Source organism: Falco peregrinus, chromosome 1 (assembly GCF_023634155.1).
Source record: "Falco peregrinus isolate bFalPer1 chromosome 1, bFalPer1.pri, whole genome shotgun sequence".
Taxonomy (NCBI): Eukaryota; Metazoa; Chordata; class Aves; order Falconiformes; family Falconidae; genus Falco; species Falco peregrinus.
This window is the reverse complement of record NC_073721.1, coordinates 42,087,000-42,108,133: the sequence shown is the minus strand read 5'-3', so window position 1 is coordinate 42,108,133 and position 21,134 is coordinate 42,087,000. Positions and strand designations below refer to the sequence as shown.

Genomic DNA, 21,134 nt, shown 5'->3' with positions numbered 1-21,134 from the left:
AGCAGGAATGATCAATGGACCCCAGCCTAGTGTGGTGTTCCAGTGCCAGGCAGTCACCTCCGCGTTAAGGGGACCTCAGGCTGCCGCGAACAGGCAGCTGAGCATTTCTGTAGTGCAGAAGAATCCCAGGCTGGCATAAAACCAACACATGCAGCATAACAACACCTGCTCTCTTCACCTTCAGCATAAGGGTGTTTTGAGAATGAACTCCAACAGCACTGTACTCCAGTGATGCTGAGCCAGCCCCCAAGGTCACAGAAGCAGAAAGGCAGCTGACTATCCCCCCTAGCAGCTGCAATTAGGATAATATCTGAACATTACACAACAGTGTATTATGGCACATGTTTTATTTGTTCATGAAAGGCACAATCCGGGCAGCATCACGCTGCCTCTCAGTATCTCAGCTGTTTGAGGAGAAGCGGGGAAAAAACCCTTCATTTGTTTTCTGTGAATATTTTATTAACAAAATGGGTATTAATGAAACAGGCAACATAAGCAAAGCCCTCCCCAAAAGCAAAATGGTGGAAGTAGTGCTACAAAACATGGAGCATCCTTATCAACTTATCAAACAACCCTACATTTGATAAACATGCAATCGCACTCTTACCTTTGAGCTAATTCATTAAGTATAGTAACTTCCGTACCTATTGATTCTCCTGCAAAGCAGAAATAACCGATTAAAAGCAGACATTGAGAATTATACATTTTCCCCCTCCATCTTAAACTATTTAAATACAGAATGGTAAATCAAAGAGAAATTAGAGAAGTCAACAGAAACTCAACACACTGTGTGTTAGTGTCAAATGCTGTACATGAGTAAAACTATTTATAGCCCAGGAACAAAGCAATAGCTTTCTCTGAGTGCAAAAAAAATTACTAGGTACCACAGATGCCGGATTTTACAGCTTTGGTGTTTTAGTTAGCGTACAGATGTAAAATACTGTGTTATATGGCAAAAGGATTAGAGGTACATGCCATTACTTCTTCAATAAAAATTATTTTAAAACAATTCCATCGCACTTGGATTTTGTCCACGCAGAGTCAGGCTAACCAGTTATCCTTAATAAAGGGGCATACACAAGATACTGCCTGCAATATTCTCAGTGGTATAGCGTGTGAGCACAAGCACAATTCAGTGCAAGAGACCTGGACTCAGGCACTAATTTGAATAAGGAAATAAAGAGTTCCGTGGTGTCACCTTGGCTCACCATATTTTAAAATTCTTGTGCAATTAAGCAAAAGTGGCAGGCAAGAGTTGCACAGCTGAAATTTCAGGGGAATGAACTGAAGGTCAGGATGGAAATGCAGAGACAGACGGTTGTTTATGCTTCTTCTTTACAGTCAATTCTTAGTACACTGGATGTTCTTTATAACCCTACAAACATCATTTTATTTTAATGTGTGATTCAGTGCAACACCATTGTGTTAGATATATTGAATTGTCTCTGTTGTCAGTGACTTTTCATAGTATATAGGATACCATCTGTTGGTTTAAAGGCATTTAATGTTTATTCACTACACAGTCTTCTCATTTGTAATGCAAGGAATCTCTGTAGCCACTGAAATCATTGAATACACTCAATCTTTTATTACACTGCTATGACACACTAGCCGTAATACCTTTTTCTCATATACAATTCCTTTATATGAGCAATCGAAACTGCAACATGCTGCCACTATCTTTAATGAAAGGCAGAATACAGATCACTGTATGGCTGGGTCCTGAATGTTTCTGAACAAAGTGATCACTTAGAGCCAATTTCAGGAAGACATGAGGGTCAGGGTCCCTATCTGAGGCCACCTCAAGCGTTTTGCTGAAGACGGCAGTTTTGCAGCTGACATCTGTGGAAGTATTGATAGTTGTTTGGGTCAGAAAGAGCAACACTTGCAACAACAGGAAAAGCTCTTTCTTGCTGAATTTCACTCATCTTAGCATCCCTTTCCCATCACTTTGCTACTAACTTTCTTCAGACTATGGACTGAAGGCCATATGCCTGATATACACTGCCTTCAGGTGACAACTGTCGATTTTGATGCTCATTTTACAAAACACGGTTGCTACTATGAAAGAGAGTGAGCTCTTCTTAACCAGCTAGACTACGTGGCAGCAAGATACAGGTCTCTCAGGAAAATAATTAGAAAAGATCAGAGTAATACATCTCCTGATACGGTCCCACTTCTAGATGTTTAAGGCTTTGCCTTTCCTACGTAATGACTTGCCAAACAATAGGTAGGGAAACTGGGATAAACCAAGGACAAGAGTATTTTTAGGTCTGTAAGTTCCCATTTTTTCAGACAATATGGCAGTTATTACCTCACTGATAATTAAAGGGCTTTGCTTACCATACACATTACAATGTTTTTCCCTGGGTATACACTCCATTCAGCACTTGGCTTTCTCTACCACCAGGACAACACTTCTCTGGCCAACTTCGAGTTCCCTGCTCAGGAGGCTCTTGTTCTACTATTATGCCCTAAAGAAACCCTCAAACACACACTGATTTGCAATACCACAGCCTCTTAAATTCATGAGCTACTCAAAATTCTGAAAGGAATTATCTGCCTTCTAACCAAACAGATTTTACCTTTCTCCCCCCTGTTTTAATTTTCTATGTGCACCACTTGTGTGGGTTTCTCCATAAAGTCTATGGCTCTTTTTCTTGGTGTATCCAGTGACAGAGGATTTTACACCTGCATACAATTTAACACGTGTTATTTCTACAGGAATATCAATAATGTGCAAATCACCATGGTATTATCTTCCAATAGTCCAATGCAGGATTCCTTGCAGTTCCTTTAAAGGCTCTGGCCATAGAAAATTGATTAGATGGACTATTATATAATTTCTTCTTTTACTCTAAAAGCACAGAGCAGATCTCTGCACTGCATTTACCCGTCCTGCAAGCAACTGCGCTTTAGGGGGACAAGCTTCAGGAACCTGTAACTTTTTATTTTAGTATAAACATATATTGTGTTAAAAACCAACTGTGAACCATGCCCATGAGAGCCCTTCAATGGAGATACCTGGTGCTCAGGCACAACAAAGTCAGCTGGGCTGCTTCCTGAAACCAACTTGTAACTAAGCTATGACCACTATATTTTGAACAGTTAAAATATGCATGTGCTAAGACAAACAACTCAAAACAGAAGGTGTCAATACAGAGGACAACTACAAAAGTAAAATCCAGTCTTGCTGGGGCACTAAAATTTTACCTTCCAAGACAGTCTTCCCTATAAATCATTTAAAAGCAACTAAGAGGAATTAAGGTTTCCTTTTCACTAAAAAGGAAAAAAACCACCAACCAACAACAAAACCTTCAAATTTTGAGAACATTAATATATCTTAGACAATAAGCACAAAATACTGCTACTTACCATACAGGGATTTCCTTTCTAGTTTCTCAAACAATAGTACCGTTTGATTCAGTTGTTCACGGAAGCCTTCAGCAACATAATAATCTACATCACTGGCTTGAAGCAGTTCCTCAAAAGCTTTAATAAGGCTTGTCAGATGGTGGTGGTAAGCGACACAACCACTGCGGATCTCTTTAATTTGTTGGCTTTGAAAGGAGAGTTCTTGGGCTTGTGGATGAACTAATGAATCATATCTGAGAAAATGAAATTATCTTTAAAGTAATTTTCTGACCATAAATAACATTTAAATGTAAATTAAAAGTGAATTAAACTTATATTCCTAAGCTATAATTTTATGTCCCTCAATTTCATTTTAACGTGTTTTTACAGCCACAATGAGAAATATATTTTCTCTAACTGTTGAGTTTTGTATTTATGGACATAATTTGTGGGTTATTATCCTTCGCTTAACTGCTTCATTTATAAGATGGGCAAAAAATAAGGTGACAACTTGTTTGTCCTCTTGGAAATAACCCGATGGTATGCAAAGATGCCAAATTAAAGTAAGTAAGAGTAAACACATCAGAATTTTTAAGAATACACATATTTTTCTTGACTGGCTCATATTTTGCTGGGTTTTTTTGTGGGGAGGAGTGGGGCAGGCTGGAGTTTCATTCACTATGGAAGAACAGATAGAGCTATCCCTTCTTCTGAAACTGTATGTATTTCCCACCAGGAGCACAACATTGAACTTTCTGAGCTGATGCTTTCACAGAGTCTGAAAATTCTGCACATCTCTGCATGTTTATTACCAGAGACATGGCCATGACAACCACTGTAGTGTCCAAACTCTTGTACTCCACAAGCCAAGATATAAATTTCAACTCAGATCAATTTAATTTATTCTGCACTTGCAGATACAACATCTCTTTTATACCACCAACTGTCTGCATTACGAACTTCTTTCTACAGGCTCATACATTAGTGGAGAGAAAAAGGGAGAGGATCTGAAAAGATGCAGGGAATCAAACAAAATATGGGGCATAAACAAAATCTATGATGTTGTGAGTTGTTATAGAATTTTTATTGTCATTTGTATAGGAAGAGATGCATAACTCATTTTTGGGTCTGTCACTTGTGACTCATGCAGGTGTCCTAGACAGTGGCCATAAAAACTTTACAGCGATCCATACTGTCTCATCCCTTAACTTACAGTTAGATCTTCCTTTGTAAAATGGATGAGGTATATTTTCAGGGTATGTAAATTTGTATGTACTGTGTAGGACAATTGTATTTTATGATAGTAATACTAAAAGATATACAATAGTCCATGTTGGTGGTTGCTCAGTGTCTCCAAACATTTCTACTCAAGCATTCTGAAGAAAGCCAAAAGGCTGAATACTTTTGTTATACTTCTGCCATTCTGTAGGCCCTCAGGATAATGACAATAGTACAGGAGGAAAAAAAAAAAGGGGGGGACGGGTGCTGAAAAGTTTTGGTCTTATGGGACCCCATTCTATGTCTCTGATTTGTAGATATGCTAGCCAAAATGCCGACCTTCTTACCATACAAAACCCAAGACGGATACTTTCCAGTCTCCCATAAATGATTTTCCAGCTTATGCTAGAAAATTTCATGCATAAATTTATATATATATATATATATATATATATATATATAAATAAAATATACATAAATATATTAAGTATATTCTATATACTTTTACATCATTCAAAGGAAGGCATTACAGCACTCAACTGAAAATAAATTACAGCTAGAGTGTAAAATTTTTGTTTTACACAGTCTGGTCACACAAACAGAAGGGCTAGTATGAATCTGCCAGCTAACTGCCCACGGAAACATTTCCATTCAAAATACGATGTTTCATTTTCTTACACTTGTCACCTGAAAAAAATCTGAGTCATGTAAAACTGTAATTCTTTGAGGACGGCTGACCTCTGTAATCAAAGAGTAACCTGAGGACATCTCACTTTGCTCAAGAGAGGATGTCTTGGAGCAAAGAGAGTTGTGGACCCAACGCGCAGGGAGACATGCAGGTGCCTGGCACAGAATCATTACAGTGATAGGAGCTTAACAGGAGCAGTTATGTTGTAAGAGAAATATTGTTTAGTACTTCAAGGCATCTTTTAACTAAATGTTTCCGTTGCTTTATGTTAATGTTAGCGAAATTTAGCCTTTACTCTAACAACACACTCCTGTTGTATATGTGTGAATAAAATTATCTTCATATTACTTTCCTGTGTTATTGGTATTGCTGTTTACAAAAAGGAACCTGAAACAGTAACAGCTTTACTCACTTGGATGGTGATGCTTCTCTCAGTTTGTTCTGAAGATCATACACTTCATCAAGATGCATATTTGCAATCTGCTCTTTTTCAAGTTCTGCCTCATTTGCTGATAGTAGTTCCTTAAGGTTTTCAGCTGTCCAGGTATCAGGTGCTTTTGAAGACTCTGAATTCCTATTTTCAGTGTGGATCTCATAATCCATCAGCTGATGGGCACTAGAAAATGTCTTGATTTCTTGCATAGTTGTATCTTGCACTTGTGTAACGTGTCCTTCCACAGGCAAGGCTGTGTCACTCAAAACTAGATTGGAAATACCACTTGATAAAAGCTGGTCAGAGGTCTGTAAACGAAACACTAACATTTTGTACTTCTCAAGCTCAGACTGCATATTCTTAATTTTTTGTTTCAGTTCTTCTATATCATCTATGACTTCACAGTCATCAAGTGCATCTGTATTTGTTACACTCAATTTGAGAGAACGCAGGCACTTGGAACCTGAATATGCAGTGGCTGAGTCAATGTCCTCATGTTCCATGGAAAAAAACTCTCCATCTATCTCTTTTAATGAACGCTGGATATTCATGTTGCTAATGTTATGATGATTTTGCATTTCTGAAAAACAGGAGGTTTGCATGTGAATATTAATATTTCTTTATCTGACATTCTGTTCTTAACAGCACTAGAATGAATTCATTTACTTCTATAATAACAGAATAAAAACGCAGAATAATTACAACTATACAATATTAGTTTTGAACTTTTGACCTCTTTCTATGATTTGCCCATTAATACAACTTGCACATCAGATATTTCAAAACCCTTATCACCTTTCAAATAAACAATACTCAAAATACACTCACTTCCCAAATGACTGAAAATTACTTTTGCCATATGGAGTCCTGAATCACCACCGACGAAGCCCAGACCTATCCAGCCCCAAAGATAACCTCAAACATAAGGCACTGAGATTTAAAAGTAGACTCTATGACTTTAAATTGTTCTTCCTAAAACTTCTAATTAAACCTTCTTTTTCTCCTCACTTCAAGAATCTATACAAAACCAACTGGAACATAAAGTCAGTGGAATTTTAAAAAGATTACCAACAAAATAGTAAAATTTGAAAAAAGGGGCTTTAATGGCTTCTTTTTAACATGTGTTCTAAACAAAATCCATAAAACTGTTCAGTGTTAAAGGTTTTACTGACACTCACTTGGCATGCACATCACATCCCTTAGTTGACTTTGCAATTCACAAGTAATGCTAATCACCCCAGATTCATCAGACCAATAAAAGCTATATAGTCCTATGTATATTCTATGTTTATAGTTCTGGGTACGTTGAGGGCTGTATGTGTAAGCACCTGGGAAAACAGTTATTTTCTGGTTACCACTAAATTAAATTTTCTCCTTCTATTAGTTCTGCAAAAGATCGCTATGAATTAGAACCTCCCTTCTGGGAGTTAATGATTGATCTTGCACAGGTCTTAATACTTTCAAATTGGTTTCCATGGAGAATTCGGATGCCCAGGTTCAAGCTCTAAATTAGCACAAAATTTTGGGGGGCAGCAGGGGGTGGAGGAGCTGTATATGAAGGCCCAACTCAAGCCCAAGCACAAGAGAATAAAACCAAATATAACCCAAGAGCTGGAGAAAAATGAAGCTGCAACGCTGGGATATCAACATATTTGAAATTAAGGCTACATGATGTTCTCTGCAGTACACAGCCTGCTGCACACCATTATGTATGTCATTCAAAAGGTGACAGAATCACAGGACAGAAATGCTTCCAAGAAAATGTCCGTGTATGAATTCAAGAAGACACACTGAATAAGGGAAGGCAACACTTAAGTTCATCAGCTTCTGCTCCTCCTCTACCAGTTGGCTGCTGCAGTAACACAGATGTCAAAGAAGGTTGCAGACTGAGATGGAAAAAAAACAGATACTAGATGAACTCTTAAAATCTGCAATCCTGATTTCATGCAAATGTTCCAGATAACAAAAAGAGGAAATAAAACCAGATGTTAGGGAAGAAATATTTCTGATTAGAATACTGGTTATGGTTTTAATGAGACACTGCCCTTTAATGAAAGGACAACTAGCCAGCTCTCTGTGCATATATATGTGTCCGCGCACACAAAGGGCACACACAGAGCACGATCCTGCTAACCAACTCACTGGCTTCAACGAAGCTACTTATCCAAATAAAATTAATGATGTGACAAAGGATTACAAAATTGGTCACATCCTCTGTACTCTATACACAACATGCTAACCAGGTTATTCAAGCCCTCCTGAAGAAGACTAATGGATGATACAGAAACACGTAATACACAGTGTTAAGCCTATTTACATTTTCATTAAACGATTCCATTAGGTTTCAACCTAGTTGAATGCCTTCAGATAATTCAGATAAGCAAAATTCTATCATTCAGTTGCTTCATTCCAATAGTTCAGAACTAGATGCAGAAGCAGTAAGTAACAAACATTTAATTCAGAGAAGAGTTCAGAAGTGAGGACATTAGCAACAGAGATCAGAGTTAGGCATACAACTCATTATTTTTACTGGAAAGCGGACTCATAAATCCCTGTGGCCCTTCTGAAAGCATAACCCTTATAAAAGACCAGCTTGAATTCTTAGAGCAATTAATCCATACGAGCTAAGAAAATTAGATTTAAAACCCACAAAAAATGGCAAGGGAGACAATTACCTGCAGTAATTTACAATTTTGCACATTTCAGAAGGAACTAGAGTTTTAAAATTTCTTCTTTTTTTTTTATACTACACCATATAAATGCTATACCTTGATAGTTTTGCTGATCTCTGTCCATCGCATATTCATTCTTGCCCCCTGTATCCAGATCAACACCTTGCAATTCCACCTGGACCTCCCTATTATCCAATTTGAGCAATGAGTCAACTGAATAGTGGGGGAAGGTAAAACAGATTATCAGTAAGTGGCTGAAAAAAAATTAAGTGGGGATAGTTAAGCCAAAAATAAACAAAAAAAACCCCAAAAAACCCCACACCCACAAACCCAAATCTGGCCCTCTTAGAATTTGAAACGGGAAAATTATCTAAGGAAGAACTACTATTGAAAATGTAATACAAACACTACTGGTCATATGAGAGAGCATTTGCACGTGTCTTTAAAATTATAAGGCTAAGTACTAAGAACGTGAATTGCAAAAGCTTCCTACCAGCAAATGAAGACAGACATTTGCAAGTTCCCTTTGTAACGTAACAGTTAATCGATTTTTAGTGCATTTTTAAATGTTTTACATTAAGCTTAGAGAAAAGGCTAAAAAGTTTTGCCAATATGAGCATTGATCATAAACTAATCTCCTGCAATCTCCCACTGCATCAAGTCCCAGAATTACTAAGCGTGCAAAATAATTGTTACCCAGGGTAAAGAAATCAGCGCAGAAAGGCAATCACAGGACTGCAGTCCTAACAGGCTCTGATTAATTTCAGGATCCAGTTCAAAAGTACTGCCCTTCTCAGAATTCTTCATGGATTTTTGCACCTACCGAATTAATTGCTGTGGTCCCATCACCTTAAAGTATTTCCAGTAAAGTTGTGCCATATCTATCCCCTACCACAATAACGTTACCATTAACAACAAAGTCTCTGCAACCTCTGTGCTTGACAGTGGCTCACTTGCTACTTGATTGAATCTTATTTCTTATATTTACACTTCATCTCTCCCTCACCTATCCTCTACATCTCTATTCAATTTTTAATCTATACTGCTAAGCGCATTTTTATTTCTCTTACCACTCCAAAACTTTATATAATACCCATTGTTCTCTGCCTTACAATTTGTCATACTTTCCCGATCCAGATACTTTGTCAACAAGTGACTTTAAATTAACCCAGCCACACTGGAAACAGACACAGATGACTTGACAGATCAGTGGAATATTGGAAAAACTTATTTATGCAGCATAAACAAATACAGTAGTTTTATACTCTCCTGTCTCCATTACAGACAGTTTCATTAGACTTGGCATCCTATAAAGGAAATTTTTCATTCACCTAAACATTGACATATATATGTGTATGTGTGGGCACCCTGTGAAACTCTCATTTATTATAATCTTTACGTGATGTATACACAGTACTTTCTATTCTATATGAAGCTGTTTAAAATTCTAGCAACAAAGATAAAAGAAAAAAAAGGTGGTTTTCAAGGTCTATACATATTTGACTACCCACAAAAATCTTAAGATTAAGCAGCATTGTACATATGTAAAAATGATCTGGTTTTACTTTTTACTACAAGAAAAGAAGCTGGTATTTTAAGCAGAATTACAAGTCATTATGTCTGCTCTTTATTTACCTCTCACTGATGTGCTTTCCTGTGCAGGCTCTTCCTGAAGGTTTGCAGTTACAGACTGGTTCAATAATAACTCTCCATTTGTCTGTGGCTGAGATTGATTGTTTTGTTCTTCACGTGCTTTCAGACCCTCACAAGGCGCCCTGGTACAACACTGTAGTTTTGAATCTGACTTCTGCACAGAGGAGTTCAAAGGCACGTTTCCTAATGGTTTGGCTGATCTTAAGAGAACGGGCAGACGGGACTTCTTGGGCAGGTAAGCAGAATCAGTCTGAAAAAGGCGTGGAACAAAATGGGAAGGCAGTAGCTCACATGTAACAGTCAAGTAACGGAAACATAAACAAACATTCCAGGAAATTTTCTTGTCAGAGCAGTCAGCTGTCATGTTAGTTTTGAAAATAAGATCGCAACACCCTTGCAACATGAAAAACAAACATTCAGAGAGAAAAAACCCTATCCCACTGGTTCGATTTCCTGTAAGTACCTGCTACTTACGCAACCACAGCCACACAGCGAATGACTTCCAGTTCATGAAGCAAGACATCAAATACACCATTGACTAGCAAAGGCTTTTAATCAGTAGGCATATGAGTTAACTTTGAATTTGTTTATGCCCTAGGAAAATACTTTCTCAACCAAACTGACCTCTCTCTAACTGCTACTTCCCACTCTCCTTGTCTATATCATAAATGTCTGACAGCCCAGTAACTGTTTCCCTTAAACCTTAAATCCTTTTTTTGTTGTTGTTAATTGAGGATACTCCTAATTTTTCACAAATTCCTGAACATATTTTCCTTTCTTCTTTTTGTCTCCACCCAACAGGCCCTACTACATACCAGCCCACTTTCCTGCCACTGAGAAAATCAACATAGGTTTGCATCTGCCACAGAGGAAATCTATTCTGCCAGAGAAATTCTTTACGAACAAAAATAGCTTCTTCACACATTGCTTCTGCAGGATTCCCATTTCCTACTGTAACAGACATTCCATCACTGGAGATTGGGGGAAAAGTTAAATTTCTTAAGTCATTACATTTTAGCCTCTCACCTTTTGAAGTCTCTGCATAAAATGAACGTGTCCTTGCTTAAACCACAGAGCATAAAATAGTGCTATCTCCAAAAAGATAAAAACATGCTATATGTTGATGAGAGTTATGGAATTGTGTGTAATAATAATAAAAATCAATAATGGAATTTTCAGATAGATTTAGTATAGTTTTTTGCTGTTCATTTGCTTCACCAATGGCGTAAATCCCGTAATTTCTTTTACCACCCAATGTATTCTGAAATACCTTTCCACATTCATTTCTTAGCAATTATAGTCTTTACACAATTTAAAATAATAAAAAGCAAGTTCCATTTTCCTAATGACATACTCAATTCTTTTTGTACATACATGACTACAATATCATTTGGAGACTGAAAAATAAATCCGGGCAGGATGAACTTCCTGCTAGTTTTACTAAACTGCACTAATAACGTCAAGCAATTTCCAGCTGTCTCAGGGTTGTTGTACAGACATATACGTCACCCAGATTACCCAAAGTCCAGTTCAGCTGGCTACATGAAATTATTTACAAAAGCCATTCAGAAGCAAAAGAGACACTGCATTAGTCCAAACAAAGCTTTTAAAGCAACTGACTCAGGGATTGCATTGAGGTTGCGACTGATTAAACTGGAGAGGAATCTGGAAAATGATGAATCAAAACAGTATTTCAAAACTCAGTGAAAACAGGAACTTGAGAAAAAAGAGAATTGCAGAAAGAACTCTAGCTGTTCCCTGTGGGGGGTAGAGAAGCCTTTACTCGCTGCCTTCACAGACCGTCCTTCATTCCCGAGAAGACAGACCAGCAGCTCAAAGACATCGTTAGTGTTCTTAAGCAAGGCATCAAAAGCAAATCTTCACTAAGAGACCAGCTAGGTCCCCAAACCCCTTCTCCCTCTGCTACCCACCCTTACTCTAAGACTGACTTCCACCTGCCCTCATCTCTTCGCATGTGTGTCTCTGGAGCACTGCCCTGAACAGCGCCGACACGAACCGATGGCAAAGCTCATCCACTCCTTCTTGTCCAGACTAGCCAAGGCATCCCAAAGATGCAGGGACAGCTATCGCTGCAGCCAACCTGCCAACCATGAATGACCAAAGACCAAATAGACTAAGAACATTAAAAACGGCCCAAGAGCATTTCTATTATTACCCTCTTTCCTCCCCAAACATTTTTTTTTTTAAAGGTAGAAAATTTACTTGCAGGAATGAAACCTTAAAAGACCAAGAATGCACCTGAAGATACTGAGATAGGTTTTGATTACGTGTAAATCATTTGGTGAAACAAGACATAACTTTTGTGAGTTAGGTTTTGATGTTTCAGGAGTATCATAATCTACTGCTTAAAACTGGCATGAATTTTCTAGGGTGTCTGCCACGGACCAACTGTGCATACCAGAATCTTTTCCTTAAAATCTCGAACTATACTGAGACACTTACACTTGTACAGAACAAAGTCCTATCAACATCTCTTGGTTTACAAGCCCCTTCAGAACAATGAACCCAACAAGAACAGGCCAGAATAAAAATGAACTGTTCCCAGTTGCTAGCTCACAGAAATCTCTTGATCACTGAAGTCATGGATACCATTCTTTGCAGAAGGTGCTACAACATTCTCTATTAGCAGTCCACAAAATCAAAAGCAATTCTCTCTTTTGTCTGCTCCGCTAAGATCTTCAAAGAGTTTTCAACTTTACTTCTGTAACAGCTACTGAAACAATACACGTGAACTCTTTAGTAGACACTTTTCCCACCTCTTTGTTTGGGATCACAGACTGCCTGCATACAAAAGGCTTGAAAACTTACCTGGCACAAGCAAGTTACATCTGTACTCACAGAGCAGACCGCACCTAGGCTCCAAACAAATATGAAGAACTGCCCCCACAGTTTTATAGAGTACTACTGGTCACACTTGTCCAAAAGCAAGACACAATGATAAGATGTTAATACAACACTAAAATTAAGAGTTGAGTTTGTTGAAATCTACCATTAACTCTTCACCAGCATGCTCTCAGACATTATGTAAGCCTTCAATTTTCTAGACTGCATTTGCCATTCAAACTTAATAAGCTATCAGTTCAGAATGCTCCGGGTCCGCACATTACGAACATCTATGCAGAGATGCAAGGTAGTACAGAACCAAGCCATTATGCTACGAACTCTCTCTTTTTCCAAAAGCTATATTTACTAGTATCTGGTCCCAGTGAGGATTGAAATTCAATTAATTAACGTTCTAAAGCACACTGAAGTATGTGATGAAAAGCTCTGAACATTAAGAACAATTATCTAAAATAATTTGGCTTACATCTCTTTTTCTAATTTTAAAAATTACACAAAAGCAAGATTTAGTATTAGAAATGAAACATATTTTTCCCTTTTATACATCTATTCCCTAAGTATCAAAAAGAGAATCTTAAATAAACTTACTTCATTTGTTCTCCTTGTAAAGAGAAGTCTTTCTTGCTTTTCACCCTTCTTACACATGTTTTCTTGCTGATGTTCTCTTTCTGCATTTAATCTTGAATATTCTGGGTTTTCTTCTGAGGCTCCTGTTTTGCCTTCATGTTTGACTCTCATGACATTACTCTCTAAAGTCATTGTTTGTGTAGCTGCATCTTTCAATTCCACTTTCAACAACTCAATATCCTTATTAATCTGTGGCATTGCATCTGGATAAGGCTTCTCTTTCCCATCAAAAGTTGATTTCAATTCTACTTGCTGCTTTAAGAATTTATTGACCTGCTTGAAGTGCTTGAGTTCAGCTCTTAGTTGAATAATCATTTGCCTAAGATCTTTTTCATCCTTTTTCTCTATATCTTCACTTGAACATTCTTCGTCAGTTGTGTTCAGATGATCTAACAGTTCATTTACAATTTTCATTTGTTCTTGTCTGCTGTACTCGGGAAAGAGAAGGCATGAATTTTGATTTTTATTTAAGCAAACAAGAACACCTTCTAAGAAACTCTTTTGCAGTATCTTGACATATTTGAAATTCCCAGGGGATTCCGTTTTACTTGCTAATGAATCACTCACTAACAAACAGAATTTCTGAAGCCTTTTCACAACATGAGTTATATGGGAAGTTACCTCATCAGTGCTTTTCTCCCGTTTATGACCATATACGCTCTACCACCCCTCTCCCCATTCATGAACAGGTACTTAGCATCTGGTACATAAATCGATTGCTTACCTACCACAGCAGTATAAGAAATATGAATCGATATTCAAAAGAGTTTACACTCCAATTTAACTACCTTAAGAAGAAAATTCTGCCAAAAATACAGGAGATGCTAGATGTCGAGCTTTTCTGAAAATCTATCCCTTAATCTATTTCTAATATAACAGGAAAGATGGAACCTAAGAAAGCAGCCAAAAGCCTGCAAAAACAGCTCAATACAGACCATCAAACTGCCCCACAGATACCTCATGGTCCATGGACAATAGTTTGGAAAGCAATGTTTTAAGAGAAACTGAAGCCAAATAAGAGACATTTAAAGCCTAAGCAAGCCCTCAAATTCTACAGACGATTTCATGCGTCCAATAGAGAGCTGTTTGTGCCACTAAACATAAAAACCAGCATTTAAAACAACTGCATTTGTATGGCTAGCGTTTGAAATGGTAGAAGCTAACTAGGCTTTTTATATCTTTCTCTGGCATCTAATGTCATTAGTGAGAATTCAGTTGTGCAACGTACAGGCTCATCACCAGTCAATCTGGTCATTTGTATGTGAACATAGAAAAGATGACACACTAGAGTGGTAAAGAATCAGTCATCAGCAGACTTCTGTGTAAAGTTAACAAATAAAACAATGTTACCTATTAGTCTTCTAATGGAGTAGCATCTCCTCATTTACCATTAACTAGTGCTTTGACAACTAAGACCATTTAAGCCTGTTGCAGAGTTTTAAACAGTAATAATGTAAAAATAAAGAATTGCTTGAGTAAAGTCAAGTGCAGGACACGCCTGAAGACCAAACCCAGGATCTGACATGTGGAACCCCACAGGATATTCTGCGCCCACCACGGCCGAGCAGAATGGATATGGAAGGTCAATCCCATTACTCTCCGGAAAGCACTGCGGCTGGCTGGCAGAACAGCTCAGGCAGGCGCTGCAAAATGTCACGCAGTAACGTGCATAGTCATTAGAGCATGGAGAGAACTAGGAAAGGAAAATGAGAAGGATCCCCACCAAAGCTCTAATTCAGTTTTCAACCAGGAGATTAAGTGGTGTAAGCATGAAATTGGAGGAAAGCAAAACTAGTCAGGGGGTAGTTTTTCTATACAGCCTATTGCTTGGTATTGTCCAGTTGCTATGGACATGAGCATTTCAGATGGGAACTGATCAAACCATAATGCAACACACACACACACACATATATTTTCTCCTGCATAGCAAGTGACCTCAGTACTTAAAACATGGTTCATCTCAGCACAGTCCTAGGAGTGGTTACAGTGGAATAACCAGCTAGCTGCAGGACATGGGCCCAGATTCCCAGAGCGGCTGACAGAGAGCAAACCTCTGCCCGAGCAGTTCAGATGAAACGACAAAGGCTGCAAAGCACACAGCAATGTCCATTCAAAATTAACCCTGTAAAACAGTCATTGTACCTCCAATTCCTCCATCCTCATTTCCGTAAACTTACAATTTTTAAAGCAGTACAGTGCCATCCCCTTCACCACACTGCCTTTCACCGGCCTGTGCTCTCAGATAAAAGTACCACCTGTTACCATCTGATCCCTTTAACACTGCTAGATTCCATCCTGAAAACAACCAGTCCCTATAGTAAAGCTTCGTATATCAGTAACTTTGGAGAGGTTTTTTTCTTGTAATGGGTTTTTCGTAAGGATTTCTACTGATAGTATGTTTCCTAATTACTTAATTGCATGATAGACTAAAATGGCTCTGAAGGCGCCTTGCCAATCTCTCAGGTAAATTAGACAGTGCCATTATCTAAATTCACTTTAGCAAAATTACTTTATTCTCTTCTCAAATAGAAATACTGTCAAAAGCAGCGCACATCCCTCATACTTACGTAGATTCCAGTACAGATGTTCTATTTTCTCTTAAAAGAGATGTGAGCAAGTTCTCTTCTGTTTCATGTTCACTCATTCCTATTCTGCCAAAGAGTTTGCCAGTTGTATCGTGTTCAAACTGAGAGTTATTTGGACTCCTGTAATGTCTGTCTTTGCAGAAACTCTCTGAATGGCCTGCTGGAGTTACCTGTTAAAAAATTGCACACATTTTCTTATTACACAGGTATGCAATGTTCTATTAAATTCAGGGCTGTAATCTTTTTGTAATCAGGTTTTGTAATTCCTGATGCTCTTTATCTACATTAAGAAGCATCCACAGACATTTCACTTGCTATTTATTAATAGAAAAACTAATTAACATCTATTTCATATGATTAATTCATAGTGATCAGTTGTTTAGTAAGTAGTAAGTAGATTTCCCTGAAGGTCTTTATCTATGAAGAGCTATGAAACTTCTGGAACGTTGCCTGCAGATTGCAGGTAACTTTTTATTAGTTCACCTTTGAATCATCTGTCTTTACAGTACAAAATTCTGTCCTGGGATCCCCAGACGCAAGCCCTGATGGCCAGGACAGGATGCAACCTGAAGTATTTACAAACTGCCAACTTTTTGTATGCAACACTATAGAAGTGTCCTAGGAAATTTCCATAGGGGACCTCTCCAGTAATTCAACCCCCATTTATATCAATGGAAGTCTTCCGTATCAATTACATGAGAGTTCAGACTAGGCCCATTTGGACACAATTTCCATCAGCAGACATCAGCAGCGAGGGGTTCAGATGTTTAAAAGTCAGGAGTACCTTTACAATACATCACTTACCTGTTTATCCACCTCACAAGGAAAATCCAAGGAAACTTGAAGGCATACCTAGTAAACAGAGAAACACAGAAATTACAAATTTTGAAGAACAGAACATCATTATTCTTCAACATTACTAACCAAAATGCCCCTTTTTGTGTCATATTTGAGGAAGTTATAATTTTTAAACCAGAAAGGTTCAACTTTAATTGCACTCTATGATCCTCTAGGTCCCTTGCAATGTGAATTATGTTATGATTCCATGACGCTTTATATTACATTGCTTTTGAATGATAGAGGAAAAGGACAGCAGATTCCTGTACATATGAAAACACAGGTAACAAGCTACCAACACATCAAGTATTTCAACCCTGAATATACAGCATTTTTTCCTCAATCATAGCAGTGAGTTGATCTGAGACAATTTGTACTATAGGCCTGGCTGCAATCAAAGCTGAAGATTGGGGGGGGGGGGGGGGGGGGCGTGTGTGTGTGTGTGTAAAGAAACATAGTTCCAAGGGACTTTATGTCATCTCTATTAAGGCAGATTATGAGTCCTTGAACAAGAGAAAACAAGGACCAGAACGAAAGCTATCTTCACTGCAAAACCCTAGCAGCAGAAAAATACAGGAATAAGCTTTCAGAAACTCTTCAGGATAACTATTAGTTGAAAGCGAAATCAGATACCAAGAAAAGTATATTTTGTTTGTAAAAGACTTTGTGTTCTAAGAAAATATAAACTTTTAAAGGCATGCAGAGAAGAAAGTATTGTAACATAATGCACCCAGAGCAGAGTCCTACCTGACTGACCCTCTCAGAAAATTGACTGTTCTGCATCTTCCTGTCATTGTCACCATCTTCCATCTGCATCACAGGCTCCTCTGTTATTTCAAGACACTACACAAAGTATGGAATGACATGAAAATGTAGCACAAAAAAAATACTGTGATATGAAACATGCATAAATAAGTCAGTGACATGTCTTAAAAGAAAAATAAAAAAAGCCTGTAATACAAAGTAACAAACACAGAATTAGATTTCTTAAACAAGATCAAAGAAAATTAATCTAAAACCCAGGAATTACTCATATTAAATACAGTGAAACTGTATCTTACACATTCCTTCATTTTTATTTAACCCTTTCTCCTCAGAATTTACAAAAAATGTAAAAATCACAACCTTTTCCGGCAAAGGACCTCTGTATCTTCAGTCATGTTCTCATTGTGCCTATTCTATTTTCCAATTTCCAGAATTTATTTTCATTTGCTACACAATTTAGGCTCTTCTCCAGCATCCAAGAAATAGATGCTTTCAAAACAAAGCACATGTAGCTTGCTGTACACTAAAAAGATTTACTGTAACACTGAAGGTTACAATCTGCTGTGTCTTGCCTAGATTTGCCCATTTGTAGCAAACGGTGCCAAATCATCTTTTTCTCCCAATTTTCCACAGAACCTAATCCACCTCCCATCACTAATACTTCCTGAGCAAGGAGGAGGAGGAGGAAGTCCTGTCACCAGCATTACTGACAGTAAGACCAGAATCCCTTTGGTTTGCTGGATGTTACATCCCAGCAACAGACCCGTGGGCAAGGGACGAGGTGTGCACGTTGCTCCTCTCTCAGCAGCAGCAACGACCACAACTGCGCGAGCTTCATTTATACATGGTTCACAGGGAACGTCTTCTCTTTGCTTACAACTCACCTCCTTTACTCAGCTTGCTCTGGAGGCGAGGACAGAATTTAGCCTTGCCTATGTCAGTTTAATGTTGATCATCATAAAACTGCTTATTTACAAAGAATTATTATATTCAGTAGCCACGTTCTGGTACAGCCTGTCAGACAACCCGAGTACAAGGCTGGTCCTACGTCCCATTTTGGGATCCACCACGAGTGACCTGCAGTTACCATGCTCCACCACTCCCCTGAGAGAAGACCAGACTGGACATTTCTATCATCTTGGTTCATAGTCACATTTCCCAATCTAATAGAAAAAGACAGTTATTTAAGACCTTTGCTGCTAACATCTCATTAAATAGTGGAAATGTGCAAAAGCATCAGTAAATATCAACGATGCTACAGCTAAACTGTAGGTAGGATACAGCACTGACACAGAGGATCCAAACCTGCATGGGATAAAAATTTTAGCCTTAAAGCCCCTGTGGCAATAATACAGCACGGTGTGTATAACAGTTATATTTTGGTGTGACTTGGCCTAAAGAAAAATTACCTTAAGACAAGAAAAGATGAATCTTGAGCATAGTTACAGAAAATTGGGATTATAGGTACAGAGACTCAGATGATGGACTGGAATGAAAGAAACTGGTGTCTAGGGGTCATGGATGTGATATTTATAGCTTCGATGGATATACAGCACAGTGCTGAAACTTACGGCATGAAAAGAGAAACCTGCTTCCCCAGTATCACATGCTGGAAAGTCTTGGCTCACAGCATGTCAGCCCAGCCGCAGACAAACAGGATTCTGCAAGGAGCATTATTTTTGCTTCCTAAGAACACTGGGACTTGAATGCATGTGTGGGTTTTGATTTTTTTAAATTAAGTATGCATAGAAGATGGGTGCATGTGTGCGTGTGTGTGTGTATATATATGTGAAATAAATGAGAAAAACCTTTTTATCTTCCAAACCCTAGCAGTATAAGCAGCTCTAATGGTTTTAAATATGAATTTTAAAGGCAGAAACTGGATGGTGCAGCATATTAATGTATTTGCCTTTTACTATTAGAAATCTATATTGAAAACTAACTTCCAAGTCACATTTGAATTATTTTTGTATTTCTCACTCAGACTTGGTTTTCTAGGACAACACAACGTAAAGACAATCTGAAAACCGAAGGAAGACACAGACAAAATTGTGGTATATAGCGTGGGCATGCATTTTAAAATGATCTTTCCATTGTAATCATGGGATGCCAAAAGTCCGATAACACTAACTATTACAAAAATAAAAAAACTGTTAAGCTTTAATCTTCCATGTGTAGATTCAGGACAAACCCTGAATTTGTCTATTCAAAATACACTTGCACACATAATTTATCCACTCAATGCAACTACCTGTTATGACTCAACATTTTTAGTATATGCTTTTCCCAGGCCAATATTTTTTTTGGTAAGTGATGATTCTTAGAAGTCTAGATTCTTAGAAACTACGACATAAGACCAACAGGATATAGCACACTATTACAACAAATGACTGCAGTTTGAGCCTGGTCCTATGGTCCTGTATCTGAGAGGCTGAAAAGAAACTTTCTGTGCTCCAAGGAATACAAACTAATGTTCAACAAAATATTAAAAAGAAAATAAGTGTCTTAAGGCCAGAAAAAAAAGTCTACCAAGAATAAGCTGCCTGTTTAAAGTATTTCCTTGGAGACTGAAAACCTTGAGAATGTTTTTCCTAAATGAACCACTGATATGCTTGGTTTGCAAAGATCCCTGGAGCCCTGAAGGCTGAAATCACTGAGACTGCTTCTCTCAGAGAAAGCAGATGTTCAGAGGACAGGACAAAAACAACCTTTTTCTCTCCTCTGCCTCCCTCCCAACACAAACATGAAGCCAAGAAATAGAGTACTAGGGCCTGTCAGACCACTGGGAGATGCCCTGCAGAGGCACCAGCACGCAGACTCATCGGATCTGTGCTCCGGCTTTGTGAAGGAAAAGAAGGATGTATATGTTTTAAGAACCTGAGAAGGCTACATCTTCCTGTGTCTGTCCAAATTCTTCTTATAGCACATATGTCAGTGTCATCTCAGCACTACCTGCCAACAAATTCTAGCCCAAAATACACACAAGAAATAGAACTTTGCATTTTTTTACAATGGTTATTAATATGCAAAACACATTGATGTCACAAACCATAACCTGAAATCCCGGTTGCCATTTATTGTCAAGATTGATAAAATGGTACCTTTTAAACTAAAAAATTTCAATTTTGCATCCTTTCACTTTTGAGCTCCATAGTATTATCATTCTAGCACAGGTTAATATATCATATTTTACATTCCTATATCCTTTACCAGAATGTTGAGGTCTATTTATATTTTACAAGCTTCACTCTCTGTCATTCTACATCTATTTTCACAAAGACGGCTTAAGTATTCCTGTATGCACTTTTCATGCCAAGACAAATGCAGAATCACACAGTATCTTGTCACGATGATCTTAGCACAGGACATTAATTCCTTTGGTACAACTACAGCATCAGTGGGGGTGCAGCACCCTCTGCAGGGTGACTAAAATATTAATC

At 38.0% G+C, this 21,134-nt stretch overlaps 1 protein-coding gene across 6 annotated transcripts in view; it reads right to left on the bottom strand.

Moving 5' to 3' along the window:
- CDK5RAP2 (CDK5 regulatory subunit associated protein 2) overlaps positions 1 to 21,134 on the bottom strand; it is an 83,292-nt gene that overhangs the window by 21,773 nt on the left and 40,385 nt on the right. For all 6 annotated transcript variants that reach the window (XM_055808995.1, XM_055809040.1, XM_055809199.1 and 3 more), the window contains 9 exons: positions 17,677 to 17,772; positions 16,897 to 16,944; positions 16,075 to 16,262; positions 13,469 to 13,934; positions 10,001 to 10,268; positions 8,462 to 8,578; positions 5,673 to 6,273; positions 3,376 to 3,608; positions 608 to 656 (listed from right to left, as the gene is read on the bottom strand). In XM_055808995.1, coding sequence (XP_055664970.1) covers positions 608 to 656; positions 3,376 to 3,608; positions 5,673 to 6,273; positions 8,462 to 8,578; positions 10,001 to 10,268; positions 13,469 to 13,934; positions 16,075 to 16,262; positions 16,897 to 16,944; positions 17,677 to 17,772 — 2,066 coding nt within the window. The remainder of the gene's footprint in view (positions 1 to 607; positions 657 to 3,375; positions 3,609 to 5,672; positions 6,274 to 8,461; positions 8,579 to 10,000; positions 10,269 to 13,468; positions 13,935 to 16,074; positions 16,263 to 16,896; positions 16,945 to 17,676; positions 17,773 to 21,134) is intronic.